This window comes from Cryptotermes secundus, unplaced genomic scaffold (genome assembly GCF_002891405.2).
Source record: "Cryptotermes secundus unplaced genomic scaffold, Csec_1.0 scaffold526, whole genome shotgun sequence".
Lineage (NCBI taxonomy): Eukaryota > Metazoa > Arthropoda > Insecta > Blattodea > Kalotermitidae > Cryptotermes > Cryptotermes secundus.
In genome coordinates this window covers 640,991-653,301 of record NW_019721013.1, presented here as the reverse complement: position 1 = coordinate 653,301, position 12,311 = coordinate 640,991, and the positions used below count along the sequence as shown (strand labels likewise).

Below are 12,311 nucleotides of genomic sequence, written 5' to 3'. Positions count from 1 at the left end.
GATTCCAAGAATTTACTATGGCCGAATGGCATTCATTATGACCTTGTATGGGGGAGCTTAGGTGTATATCAACTCAATCGTAACCTCCGCACAAGAAGTGCAATGCCCCACCCCAAAAATCGAAGATCGTGCGCGATTTTTTGGCCAGAAAAGGGATCACAGTCCTTTGATCATCCTCAGTATTCGCCAGATTTGGCTCTAGCAGATTTCTGGTTGCCAAAAGTTAAGTTGGCAATGAAAGGAGACCGTCACGACACCACCAAGGATATCCAAAAGGAATCTACCACAGTTTTAAATACGATTCAACGAAAGGAGTGCAGTGACTGTTTTCGAAAACTTTTCAATCGATTCCAGCTATATATTCCTTCAGATGGAGACTGTTTTGAATAAAAAGTGTGAAATTTTGTCACGTCTTGTATTTTTAATGAACACAGTCCATCAGAACCTGGACACACTGTGTAGTTTGTTGGTTAATGAGTTATAGCTTATTTAACGACTGAATAATAAATTGAAAAGGATGTCGAAGGAAATGGCCGTGGATAATTTGCATTTTTTTTCCTAGGTACTACAACTCCAGTGGGCCTAGGCCTACCTCCATGAACTCCGTTCACTTCGGTTTCTCTAGATCTTGCACATACGGTAGGACTCCAATTTGCATTTTACGTAATTAAAATGTAAATGCATAGGCACGGTAAGACAGATGTGGCGTGTCCTGTACCTGTAGGCATTCTTACAGCTTAGTCTGAGGCCGTAAGGCCCGCTCAGACCCAGCTCCCGGTTGCCAGCCCCACGCAGCTCACATTACATTCAGCGATAACGCGTTTAACTTCTACTCCAAATGCGTCGTCTGAGTGTCACTGCAGAACCCGGGGTTTTTTCTCTTGTTCTCGCCCAAGGTAAAGTAACACAATTGGATTGCATGAAACGTCATCTTCCTTCTTGTGACGCTAAAGGCGTCCATTTGCAGTGGCGTCACAAAGACGACGTGTATACGCAGCATGACTACTGAGGCGTGACAATCGTGCGCCTTGCTGGTACAGCATCTGCCTCTCCTCTCTGAGCTACACAGCTCCGCTTGACACGTTATTATTGTTGTTGGGGGCACGCGGTAGTGTAGTTGGTTGAGGTACTGTGCTACAAACCGTAAGTTCGCAGGTTCAAATCCCGATGAGGTCGTTGGATTTTTTCAGTTGACCTAATCGTTCCAGCCGCACTATGTCGACTCCGCCTCTAACAGAAATTAATACCAGGAATCTTCCTGAGGATAAAGGGCGGCCGGCGCGTAAGGCTGACAACCTCACCGCCATCTGTGAGCCGACTGTCTAGAAAATGTGGGAGCCTCGACGTCTCGCAACCCAATGGGCCTTTTCGGCCTGTTACAGGGGTAGCTTTACATATTATTATTATTATTATTATTATTATTATTATTATTATTATTATTATTATTATTATTCATGATTTTATTCATTCATATCGGCCTTTATTTGGATTCGCTGCAATTCTAATTCCGATAATAGTAACACATAAAACAAGACTTTATAGGAAAAGTACGGTTCTTTGGGTTGTATCGCTATGTAGTTCGTAAAGAGCTCGACGTTTCGGAGGAAGTATCACGCCATTATGCGCAGTATGCTTCTGCTGGATCCTTGGCCTATTCCCTGACCCTATGGATGGAAGAAATACTTTCCTCCATAACATCCGTAAAGTGCCAGTCTACACGGTGACACATCACAAAACTTTGAACTCTTCAAGACCTAGGAGACATATCTGGCAATTTGCTCTTTGAGATGTGGGCTTTTCAGCTGTGCTGGGCCCCTCAGTGGTAACTCTGCCGGTAGTATCTGCATGAAGTCTCGACGAGCTGATCGCTGATACTGGTGCTGCAAACTCAAGACACTAGTAGACCGTACAGGATGATCCAGTTAAAACTGCCCCAAATGTTAAACGTTGTGTTTTATGTCTCACTGATCACAGAAGGCACTGAACGTGTCCCCGAGCTCGGGTCTGGTCAAGTGGGATTTATGGTGGACAAAGTGGAGGTGGGGCAGGTTTTCTACGAGTACTTCGGTTTCCCCTGCCAATCTTCATTCCACCAACTGCTCCAAAATCACTCTCACCTATCATCTGGGGCTGGTACAATAGGCCAGAAGTGGCCGCAGTACAAGGGACTTAGTCCCACCCCACTAGCATTAAAAAAAAAAAAACTACCTCCATGGAACTGAGCCCTTCTCGAGAAGCCGCCAATTGTGCAGCTACTCAAGAACTTCCCAGCATTTTATGGAACCCGAAGATTCATTGCCGTGTTCACAAGAGCCCTCCACTGGTCCCTATCCTGAGCCAGATCGATCCAGTCCATACCACCCCATCCTATCTCGCTTAGATCCATTTTAATATTACCCACCCACCTACTTCTTGGTCTTCCTAGTGTTTTCTTTCCTTCTGGCTTTCCCACCAATATCCTATATGCATTCCTATTCTCCCCCGTTCGTGCTAAATGCCCTGCCCATCTCATCCTCCTTGACTTGATCATTCTAATTATAATTGGAGAAGAGTACAAGTTATGAAGCTCCTCATTATGCAGTTTTCTCCAACCTCCCGTCAGTTCAGCCCTCTTCGGTCCAAATATTCCCCTCAATACCCTGTTCTCAAACACCCTCAGTCTATGTTCCTCCCTTAATGTGAGGGCCCACGTTTCATGCATATGTAGAACCACGGGCAAAATTATAGTTTTGTGTATTCTAATTTTTGTGTTCTTAGACAGTAGACGAGAAGTACATAAATTAGACTTTTCCGCGATAAGTCTTGAAGACTCCACTGGAATGGAAAGTCGTGAAATATCCGCGAGGAGCTACTGAGAACACAAGTAAAGGCTGTGACTACGAGCCTTAGGGCTTTCTCTTTTGTAACGCTGTGTATTTCGGAGGGAGACCGACTTTCGGAGGAAAACATCGCATCCAGTTCAGCTTTCCGCCTGGGTCTGTTTGTTTCTTACTTGGAGTACTCTTTGTCTTTGAAGACGGAAGCGATATGTCGCTCCGAAATATTGGGCTATCCCCGAATTACACGGCGTTGCAACACAGAAGACTGTAGTCTTTAAGTCCAAAGAAGACTTTTATCAAAGTTAACAGCTCTGATAGGCCGAGGTGATTTGGGCGCGATGTTTTCTGTTCCTGTATACTGTTAAATGGATCATCCTGTATAAGCTGTGTGAATGTAACATTGCGTCACCCTGTCTTCCTCTGCTACTCTCCTTTTCATCCTCCATAGCCTTCTCTCCCTTTTGAACGTGCTTTTTGTGTGGGTTATTTAACGACGCTGATAATAGCTAGACCAGTAGTTCTCAAACTATGTGCCGCGGAGAATGTGAAGAAAAGGAAGTAAAGCTGTCACTGTGTTTAACTAATTAAGCACGACGCCATGAAGACGTATGGGGGAGTGAATGTATAAATCCACGTATTCTTGACGTCGAAATTAGTTGGAGAAGAGTGGTCAGTTTCACGCTCCAGCCGCTTTACCCCCGGTACCCATTGAATAGGAGGTTAGATGGGGTCAGGAGCCGGTGTGGACGACATGGAGAGAAAACATTCTTGACCCTACCGGAACTCGAACTCCGGCTTTAACGGACCTTCAAGCCCGTAGCCAGTTGCTATACCGACTGAGCTGTCCCGGCTCTTGAGGAGAAGAATTGTTATATAAAGTGAAATAACGCAAAAGGTAGAAATCATTGCTAATACCACAAAATTATCCATAATTCTGTTTAATTTATTAATTATCGAAAGAGTAACAGTAAACTTACGTTTGAAACGTGGAAGGAGGTACTAATAGCAATGGTAATAGCATCTGCTGTGAGTGGCAATATTAGAGCAACAGCGGTCGCTCTAGTGCGACACAAGTGTAACATGGTTACTGGAAGGATGAGAACCGCTGATCCAGATTACACAGTCATACGGTAGGATAATTGGTGAATGGTGACGCTGGAACGGATGTGGCCTACATGACATCCTACCTGGGCATTCCACCAGAGGGACTTCAGAAAACCATGATAAAACTCTATCAGGATAGCAGGTATTCCAACCAAGCCTTGAATTAAGCACTTCTGAATACAAGTCTACAGGGTTGCCACTACACCAGCCTGCTTAGTAAGTTTTACATGTTCAAAGCCCAGAATAAATTATTTTTTGTAAAATTTACTTTTATCAGTATCACTGAAATAACATTTATTACGTATTTTTGAAATCAGTGTTTTGGAAATGTTTTCAATCTGTCAGTTGCTTTCACATAGATGGAAATTATACCAATCTTTGTGTAACACATGAAAATGCACGGAGAGTGGACTGCTTAAAAAGTACAGATGCTGTTTCTGCAAGAAAGGAACTCATAGAGCTGCAGCATCTAATATTCTTAGAAGCCCTCCCTTGCTCTTGTGCTGAGCAAGAAATGTGAAGGGAGTTGAATTCCAGCCACAGGAATGGGGAGGCTGTCCCTTCTTGTTGGGAGCTCTGCCCTTGCTCCTAGCCCAGACCACTGTTGCTGGAGCCAGGTACTGTGTGGTAAAAACACTTTCCTTCAAGCCCTTCAGTCTATTGTGTTATGTCAACATATTAACAAGTGCTCAGTTTAGTGATCCAGTTTTGTCCGTAAGGTCCATACAGCAGATTTCCAACACGCTAAGTTTAACAAATGTAACACCAAAATATTCGCACTGTCTCAATATTTACATATTTTAGCACATAAAAATTGTTCTTTACATAGTTTACAGGAATGTTTATGATCCACAGTCAAAATTTTACAAAGGCTATGGAAATCTGAAGACAAGAATAACTAATCCTCACAACACATTTCCCTACGGGGCTACCTACAGCATATTTCTCAGTCTTCTAGGTAGACTTTTTCGCCACTAGAATTCTTTGTGCTTTCTTTGTCTCCCTCTTCCCATCTACGTGCCAAGCCCATCATGGCTTCTTACATGTCATTGCCCTGGGAGTACAAAGCGATGTGTAGATAGAACACCAGGTTGCTCATACATATACAGATTTTGTTTGAGAACAAAACTAGGGCTCGGCTTAGGCTTACAGTACAATAAATATAGTTTTGTGTCGTTGATGAAATCTTGAAACCATCTGCTTACATTTGAGATTCACCTAGATGAAGCATGAAGAGGAAGTCTCATCTAAAGTATAACTTATTGCTTGAGATGGGCCACTGATTTCAAGGTACCAGGCTAGCCCTGTGCAGTTTGTTGAGGGCTCAAAGCTAGATCATTACAGTGTGTTGAGGGCACAAGGCTACGCCAGTGCAGTGTGTTGAGGGCACAAGGCTAGATCATTACAGTGTGTTGAGGGCACAAGGCTACCCCAGTGCTGTGTGTTGAGGGCACAAGGCTAGCCCAGTGCAGTGTGTTGAGAGCACAAGGCTAGATCATTACAGTGTGCTGATGGCACAAGGCTAGATCATTACAATGTGTTGAGGGCACAAGGCTAGCCCAGTGCAGTTTGTTGAGGGCTCTAGATCATTACAGTGTGTTGAGGGCACAAGGCTATGCCAGTGCAGTGTGTTGAGGGCACAAGGCTAGCCCAGTGCAGTCTGTTGAGGGCACAAAGCTAGCCCAGTGTAGTGTGTTGAGGGCACAAGGTTAGATCATTACAGTGTGTTGAGGGCACAAGGCTACACCAGTGCAGTGTGTTGAGGGCACAGTGCTAGATCATTACAGTGTGTTGAGGGCACAAGGCTAGCCCAGTGCAGTGTGTTGAGGGCACAAGGTTAGATCATTAGTGTGTTGAGGGCACAAGGCTACCCCAGTGCAGTGTGTTGAGGGCACAAGGCTAGCCCAGTCCAGTGTGTTGAGGGCAAAAGAGTAGCCCATTACAATGTGTTCAGGGCACAAGGCTGGACCAGTACAGTATGTGCTCTTCCAAGCCCATTGCCAGGACACTCAACAGTACCAGCAGGGCTCCAGACACGCTCAGCAAGTCCGGAACCTCCCCGAACACGGTTACCTGCAGAATGAAGGCCAGCACAATATCCAGGGAGCGTGTCACGGCCACGCGGCCTGCTCCCTCCTTTCCCAGCGCCTTGGCCACCAGAACCTGCCCCGAGAGTCCCAGCGCGCTGACCACTACCGCGAGACCCCAGTCATGGAACCCATGAGGCACACTGAAAAGCTGCTGGTGGTGGTGTTGCCGCAAGCCTAGCAACACTGCAACGGACACGACGAGGGACCACAATGACAGGTGTAGGACCACGATGGCGAAGTGGACGTCCTTACACTTGCGCATGACGACGATGTTGAGCGCCATGAAGAGCGTCGCTCCCAGGGCGCTGAGGTAGCCGAAGACGTCGTAATGCTGGGCGAATGTCTGCACACAGAGAGCAGGGCAGTCGGTTTGGCTCCATGTGGTCTGTGGTTTGCTACTTGTCCAGCCATTTATAGAACTAAAATTTTCATCACCGTGTCCACAAGAGCCCGTCATCACTGGTTCCTATCCGGTCACGCCCTAACACCCTAATTATTTCATATTAGTTTTAATATTATCATCTATGCTTGAGTCCTCCCATCGAAATTGCACCTGTACTTCCTTCGTCGTTCGACCAAATTTGACGAGAGCTCAAGTAGGACACGCACTTTAGTCTCACCTGGAAGATGAACGGTGGCTTGGAAATGAGGACGACGCCAGTGAGCAGCAGGCACACTATCAGCGTCCTGAAGAAGCCACACGGCTCCCGCAGGAACAGGAAAGACATGATCATGACAAACACGGGGGAACTGAAGATGATGGTGGTGGCGTCCCCTAGCGGAAGGCGTCGGAACGTGAAAAACAAGAGAACCAGCGTCGAGCCTCCGACGATACCCTGCAAGACAGATACGTATCAGAATATGACTGAGCATGCTCCGTTACGTAGCGTACGAGCTGGAACAGTTGTCTCTAAAAACGAGCTGCTTATTTTTACGGAAGTGCTAAAATGCCAGTATTTGTGTTCTTAAGATCTGGTAGCATACATGGCGTGTGTGTCACTGCACAGCTGCAAGGTGAACTGCGGCTAGTACGCAGAGCGTACAGATCTGTGGCAACAGACGTCGCTGAGATCCCTACCTGGAGCTGCAGGAGTCCGCGCTGCCCCTTCGGACCCAAGATGTTCTCTCTCTTGTTAAGCGCTATGGGCAACATTGCAGATACCTGCAGTATCGACCGCAGGACCAGTAGCTCCATGGGGTCCACGCCCTTCAACCCCTTGACACCTGCAGAACTTAACGTAAAGAACGCCCCTGACAAGAAGGCTAAGAAGATACCGAACCAATTCGCTCCTTCGACTTTCTGCTCTTCTTTCTTCAGACTCGGCTGCCATTTGTGGGATTCGAACTGTGGACCAGGAGCTGAAGACGGGGGGTTGAAATGGATGGCGACTTCTGGTACATTGTGATAGTAGCCCAATCCCTGCTGCTGGTGTTTGTCGCGGCGGAGGAGTGGCTCCGTCTCGTCGTATGACAAGCTATCTACCTTGTTCTTGTCTGCGTCTGCTGGTGGCACTGCAGCCATGATCTGTGGCTGACTTCGTGGTTTCACCAGTTCCCCATGCATCCTCTGGCTGTAAGGATCAAAACTAAATAAGCTCCATGGCTTTCAATTCGGAAGGGAATTATACCGACCGAGCGACCGCCGCTTGTCGGCGAAGTTAATGCCAACTTATACGGATAGAGGGTGCCACGTGTTCAGCGCAACGGATTCCCACGGCGGTTAATCTCGGTTTTCTAGACCGGGGCCACTACTTTTCCATTCAAATAGCTCCTCAATTATTCTCACGAGGCTGAGTGAACCCCGTTCCAGACCCACTACTTCTCAGAAACTCTGGTAGAGCCTGGAATGGAACACGGGCTCTCTGGATCTGTTGCCAGGAAATCCGACCACTAGACCACAGAGGCGGCTATATCAGAACTAAATAGTGTTCGTAATAGGAAGATTAATCTGCTCTAGAAAACCGAGATTAACGGTCGTGGGGATCTGTTGCGCTGACCACATGACACACTCTATCCGCAAAAGTTGGCATTAACTTCGCCGTCAAGCGGCGATCTCTCGGTCGGTATAGTTCGCTTGCGGACTACAGGCCACGGAATTGTTTAATAGGAAGATTAATGAATGTGGAGCCGTTCGTGTTTTCATCGATGCTCACGGGGCCAATACGAACGCCACTCTGCTGTTCGAACGGGCCCAGACAGCTCGGTCCCGAGTCATATAATCCCCTATACAGAATTGTCATGAGCCAGTTTAATCCAGGACAAAGTTCCATAATATCTTTCGTGAACTTTCCCTTTGTGCCTATTTTTCCTGTGAGGTATGTGGAAATCTATTCTGTATAGGCTATGATTTAACTATTCACACTCATTCTAAAAACCCAACCAATCTCAGCCTTTTGATATTATTCGTCGCACTGCAATTTGAAAACGAGTCGCTACAGCGATGTCCTACGGGGTGGATGGCCCGGTTTCAATTCTCGGCTGTGCAATGGTTTTCTCTTATCTGTAGCGTCCAGACCTTCTCCGGGGCTCACCCAGCTTCCTGTCCAAAGTGTACCGGCGTCTCTTTCCGCGGGGGTAAAGCGGCCGGGTCGTGAAGCTCAACATACCTCCATCTACATCCGAGGTCAGGAATGGTGGAGCTGTACCTCCACTCCCCCCACACATATTCACGGTATAATGCTTAATTAAGCCCAAGGACAGCTTCACCTTTACTTTACCTAATTACGCTTTGAATAACTCACTTTGTTCGCTCCTTAAAGCTTGCAGAATCCAAATAGGGTGTTCCAAAACATATTTCATATCAAATCCTCGCGATACGATGACGTAATGTTCTTAAAGGCATATTATTATTAGTTAAATACATGTTTGCTGAGCTAGCAACTGGAGTCCAACTGGGCCCACTAGGCACGGCGGCCACTGAGAATTAGCAGCTTACGTAGTTCTGGCACTCACCTATTGCAGCGGCGAGCAGTGTGAGGATGGGATCTCTTCCGGTGTGGCTACTTCCCTCGACAACGTCCCAGGACTGAAAGACACTCGTAACTGCCGGAGAGCCGTATTGGAGCGAAGATTAGATGTGACTGTTTGGCCATAATCCCGCTGCAAGTGGTGGCCGCCTTAAGCCGCATTACTTACTGCAAGTGATAGACTGGAACAGACACGCACCGGCCCCAGCTTCAAGGAATGTGTACTCTTGTCTTGCCGCCACCAGTCCATGAAACTAACAGTTAGTGAGCTGCTCAAGAAGCTCCCAGCATATTTTGTGGGGGGAGGGGGACACGAAGGTTCGTTGCCTTATTCAAAGGAGCCCGGCACCCCTCTTTAGCTTGAGCTAGATTAATCCAGCCCACATTCTTCCATCCTGTTTCTTTAAAATACAATTTAATATTATTCTTCCGTCTACTTCTAAGTCTTCTCAGTGTCTTTGTCCTTCAGGTTCTCCCATCGGAATTTGAATACACTTCTCTTCTTTCCCACGCCTGCTACGTGACGTACCCATCTCATATTGCTTGAGATGATCGTTTTAATAATATTTTGCGAGGAGTACAAATTATGAAGCTCTTCGTTATGTAATTTTCTCCATCCTCCTGTCACTTCCTCCCTCGTAAGCCCAGATATTCTCCTCAGCACCTTGTTCTCAGACGCCCTCAGTTTATGTTCATCCCTTAATACGAGAGACCAAGTTTTTTCACCCATACAAAGCTACAGGCAAACCAAAAATATTAAAAACAGCTTTTATTAAAAAAAAAAATCTGTAAGAAATCGATCCATCACGCAAAGAGAATAAAATTATTTTAGATTTGTCTTGTTGCGTGTTGCGACTTTGTTCACAAAACTCCGCTACTCAATCCCACCCTGAGCCAGTTCAATCCAGTTCACACTCTAACACCCTGCTTCTTCAACATCTGCTTTAACTTTATCCTTCATCTCCCCCTAGGTCATCTGAGAGGTCACTTCCGTTCAAAAACTTTCCTGCCTACAGTTTCTCGCGTACTCTATCCGTGCTATATGTCCAGGCCAGAATATGTGTGTATAGATGGGGGGAGGTAGGTAATTCCATGGCACACGAACTGTTCCGTTTCAGTTTATTCATTGAGCCCTATTCTTATCAGAAAGCAGTCCACCCTAGCAAATCCAAATGTTCATGATCATGTTCACAAAACTCACCATTGGTCCCATGCTGCCATGTACGTCGATAGTCTAGCAAACTGTCCTACCCTTCAGGTTTTCAAAATCTTGTACGTATTTCTCGTTTCTCTCATGTCTGCGTTTTCAATTGACCTAATCCTTCCAGCCGCACTATGGCCCTGGCCTCTTAACAAAAATGAGTACCAGGAATATTCTTGGAATGTTCTTGGAGGTAAAGGGCGGCCGGCGCGTAAGGCTGACAACCTTGCCGCCATCTATGAGTGGATTCTCTAGAAGATGTGGGAACCTCAACATCTCACCACTCTATGGGCCTCCACGACCTGTTACAGGGTTACCTTTACTTTACTTTACTTTACATTTACTCACGTGTGCGTCAAATTTTCCTCATTGAAAGTCAATGAAAAATCCGTCGAGTGTAACAATGTTTTTAGGTCACTTCTTTATCTCACTTGCCTTACATGTTTCGGTTTAAGAAAACCATCATCAGAGGCACATATTACAAACACATGAAAACACTGGCGTTGTTTAATGTACACAGTACATCTGCTGCCTGGACGCTGCTACAATTGTCGAAGTGTAAAAGCACAACACCTTCTAGGAATATTGAATGCACGTTCAACTCGCGCATTCCATCCGAAATTGCCCTCTGATGATGGTTTTCTTAAACCGAAACATGTAAGGCAAGTGTGATAAAGAAGTGACCTAAAAACATTGTTACACTCGACGGATTTTTCATTGACTTTGTGATTGATAGTGTAACGGACCAAAAATGAAACAATTCAAAAAAAAAAATCCTCATTGAATTTTATTTCGGTTCATACCGGTCCAGCAATAATGAGCAATGGCTAACAGCCAAGAGAGGGTGGTCCTCTAGCGGTGAACCTGCAAGTCCTCAAGCTTAAATATCCAGCTACTTACATAGGATCATGGAGAGCGTGCTTTTGTTAACACGTTAATGAGCGTTCAGGTTTTATAACATGTGGGAGATTTATTGTCTAGCCGAACGATTGTCAGCTTCTCGAGAAGGTCCACACTTCATGGAATTAGGTGAGACGGTTAGTTAGTTAGTTAATTAATCGGCAACAAAAATGACTCCTTAAATGTAATTAAATTTTCGCAAAACGATCTTGTCGAACAAAACATTCCAACGCAATGTACATTGCCGCATCTAATGTATGGCTGCAACTTTCACATTAGACAATTCTGAATGAAGATTGCTCAAACGTCTGCAGCATTACCTGCAATAAGGGCCAATGTTCTTCTCATTTGCTGTACGTGACGTCGTTCATACATTTTCCTGTTTTGATATATTGGGTTTTTGGACTTTATCCATCGTCCTGGTTTTTAAGATAACTAATAAAAACACGACGTTTCGGAAACTTGATCTGTTTCCGTCCTAAGGTGAAGGAAAACACATATTCTGTTGGGTCAACAGAATCACTCAAACAGCCTCAATCACTGGTCCAGTGATTGAGGCTAGATCTTTCTAACGGACCCAACAGAATAGGTGTTTTCCTTCACCTGAGGACGGAAACAGATCCAGTTTCCGAAACGTCGTGTTTTTATTAGTTATCTTAAAAACCGGGACGATGGATAAAGTCCAAAAACCCAACATATCAGTGTGTTATACACCATCGTCAGAATCCTATAGTAACTATTTTCCTATTTTGAATTGTTTCATTTTTGGTCCGTTACACTATCAATCACAAAGTTAATAGAAAGTCCGTCGAGTGTAACAATTTGTAGGTCACTTCTTTATCAAATTGTTACACTCGACGGACTTTCTATTAACTTTGTAACTATTTTCCTGTTTTGTTTAACGGTGTCGCGTGACAAATGAAAAAGAAAGTATATTCCATCCAACAAAAGAGCACAACTTTGGAATACACTCTCGGGAGATTAAAGCGGAAGAGAAATATCAGGGAGGCCCCTCGATGTTCAGGTGATGAATATTTACAAACGATAATTATGGTAAGACCTCAATAAATCCAACCCACAGCTGTTGCACCAGACAAACGGGGCCTCATGCGCAGCAGTCTGTTTGCGTCACTAGAATACGCTGGATGCGGATAAAGGACCCTCTACTTCTTCAGGAACCGGGTAGCGGGTATTCTGATTGAAGAAATATTTATTTTATTTCCCCCCCCCC

The 12,311-nt window shown here is 45.4% G+C and overlaps 1 protein-coding gene across 1 annotated transcript in view; it reads right to left on the bottom strand.

Moving 5' to 3' along the window:
- Positions 1-9,126, bottom strand: part of LOC111875263 (solute carrier family 35 member G1) — an 18,993-nt gene extending 9,867 nt beyond the window's left edge. Inside the window, exons 1-4 of the mRNA XM_033755754.1 lie at positions 8,966-9,126; positions 7,092-7,584; positions 6,634-6,849; positions 5,997-6,356 (exon numbers count right to left, since the gene is read on the bottom strand). Of these exons, the coding sequence (XP_033611645.1) occupies positions 5,997-6,356; positions 6,634-6,849; positions 7,092-7,577 (1,062 nt within the window). The 5' untranslated portion in view covers positions 7,578-7,584; positions 8,966-9,126. The remainder of the gene's footprint in view (positions 1-5,996; positions 6,357-6,633; positions 6,850-7,091; positions 7,585-8,965) is intronic.
- Between the last annotated feature and the right edge of the window lie 3,185 nt (positions 9,127-12,311).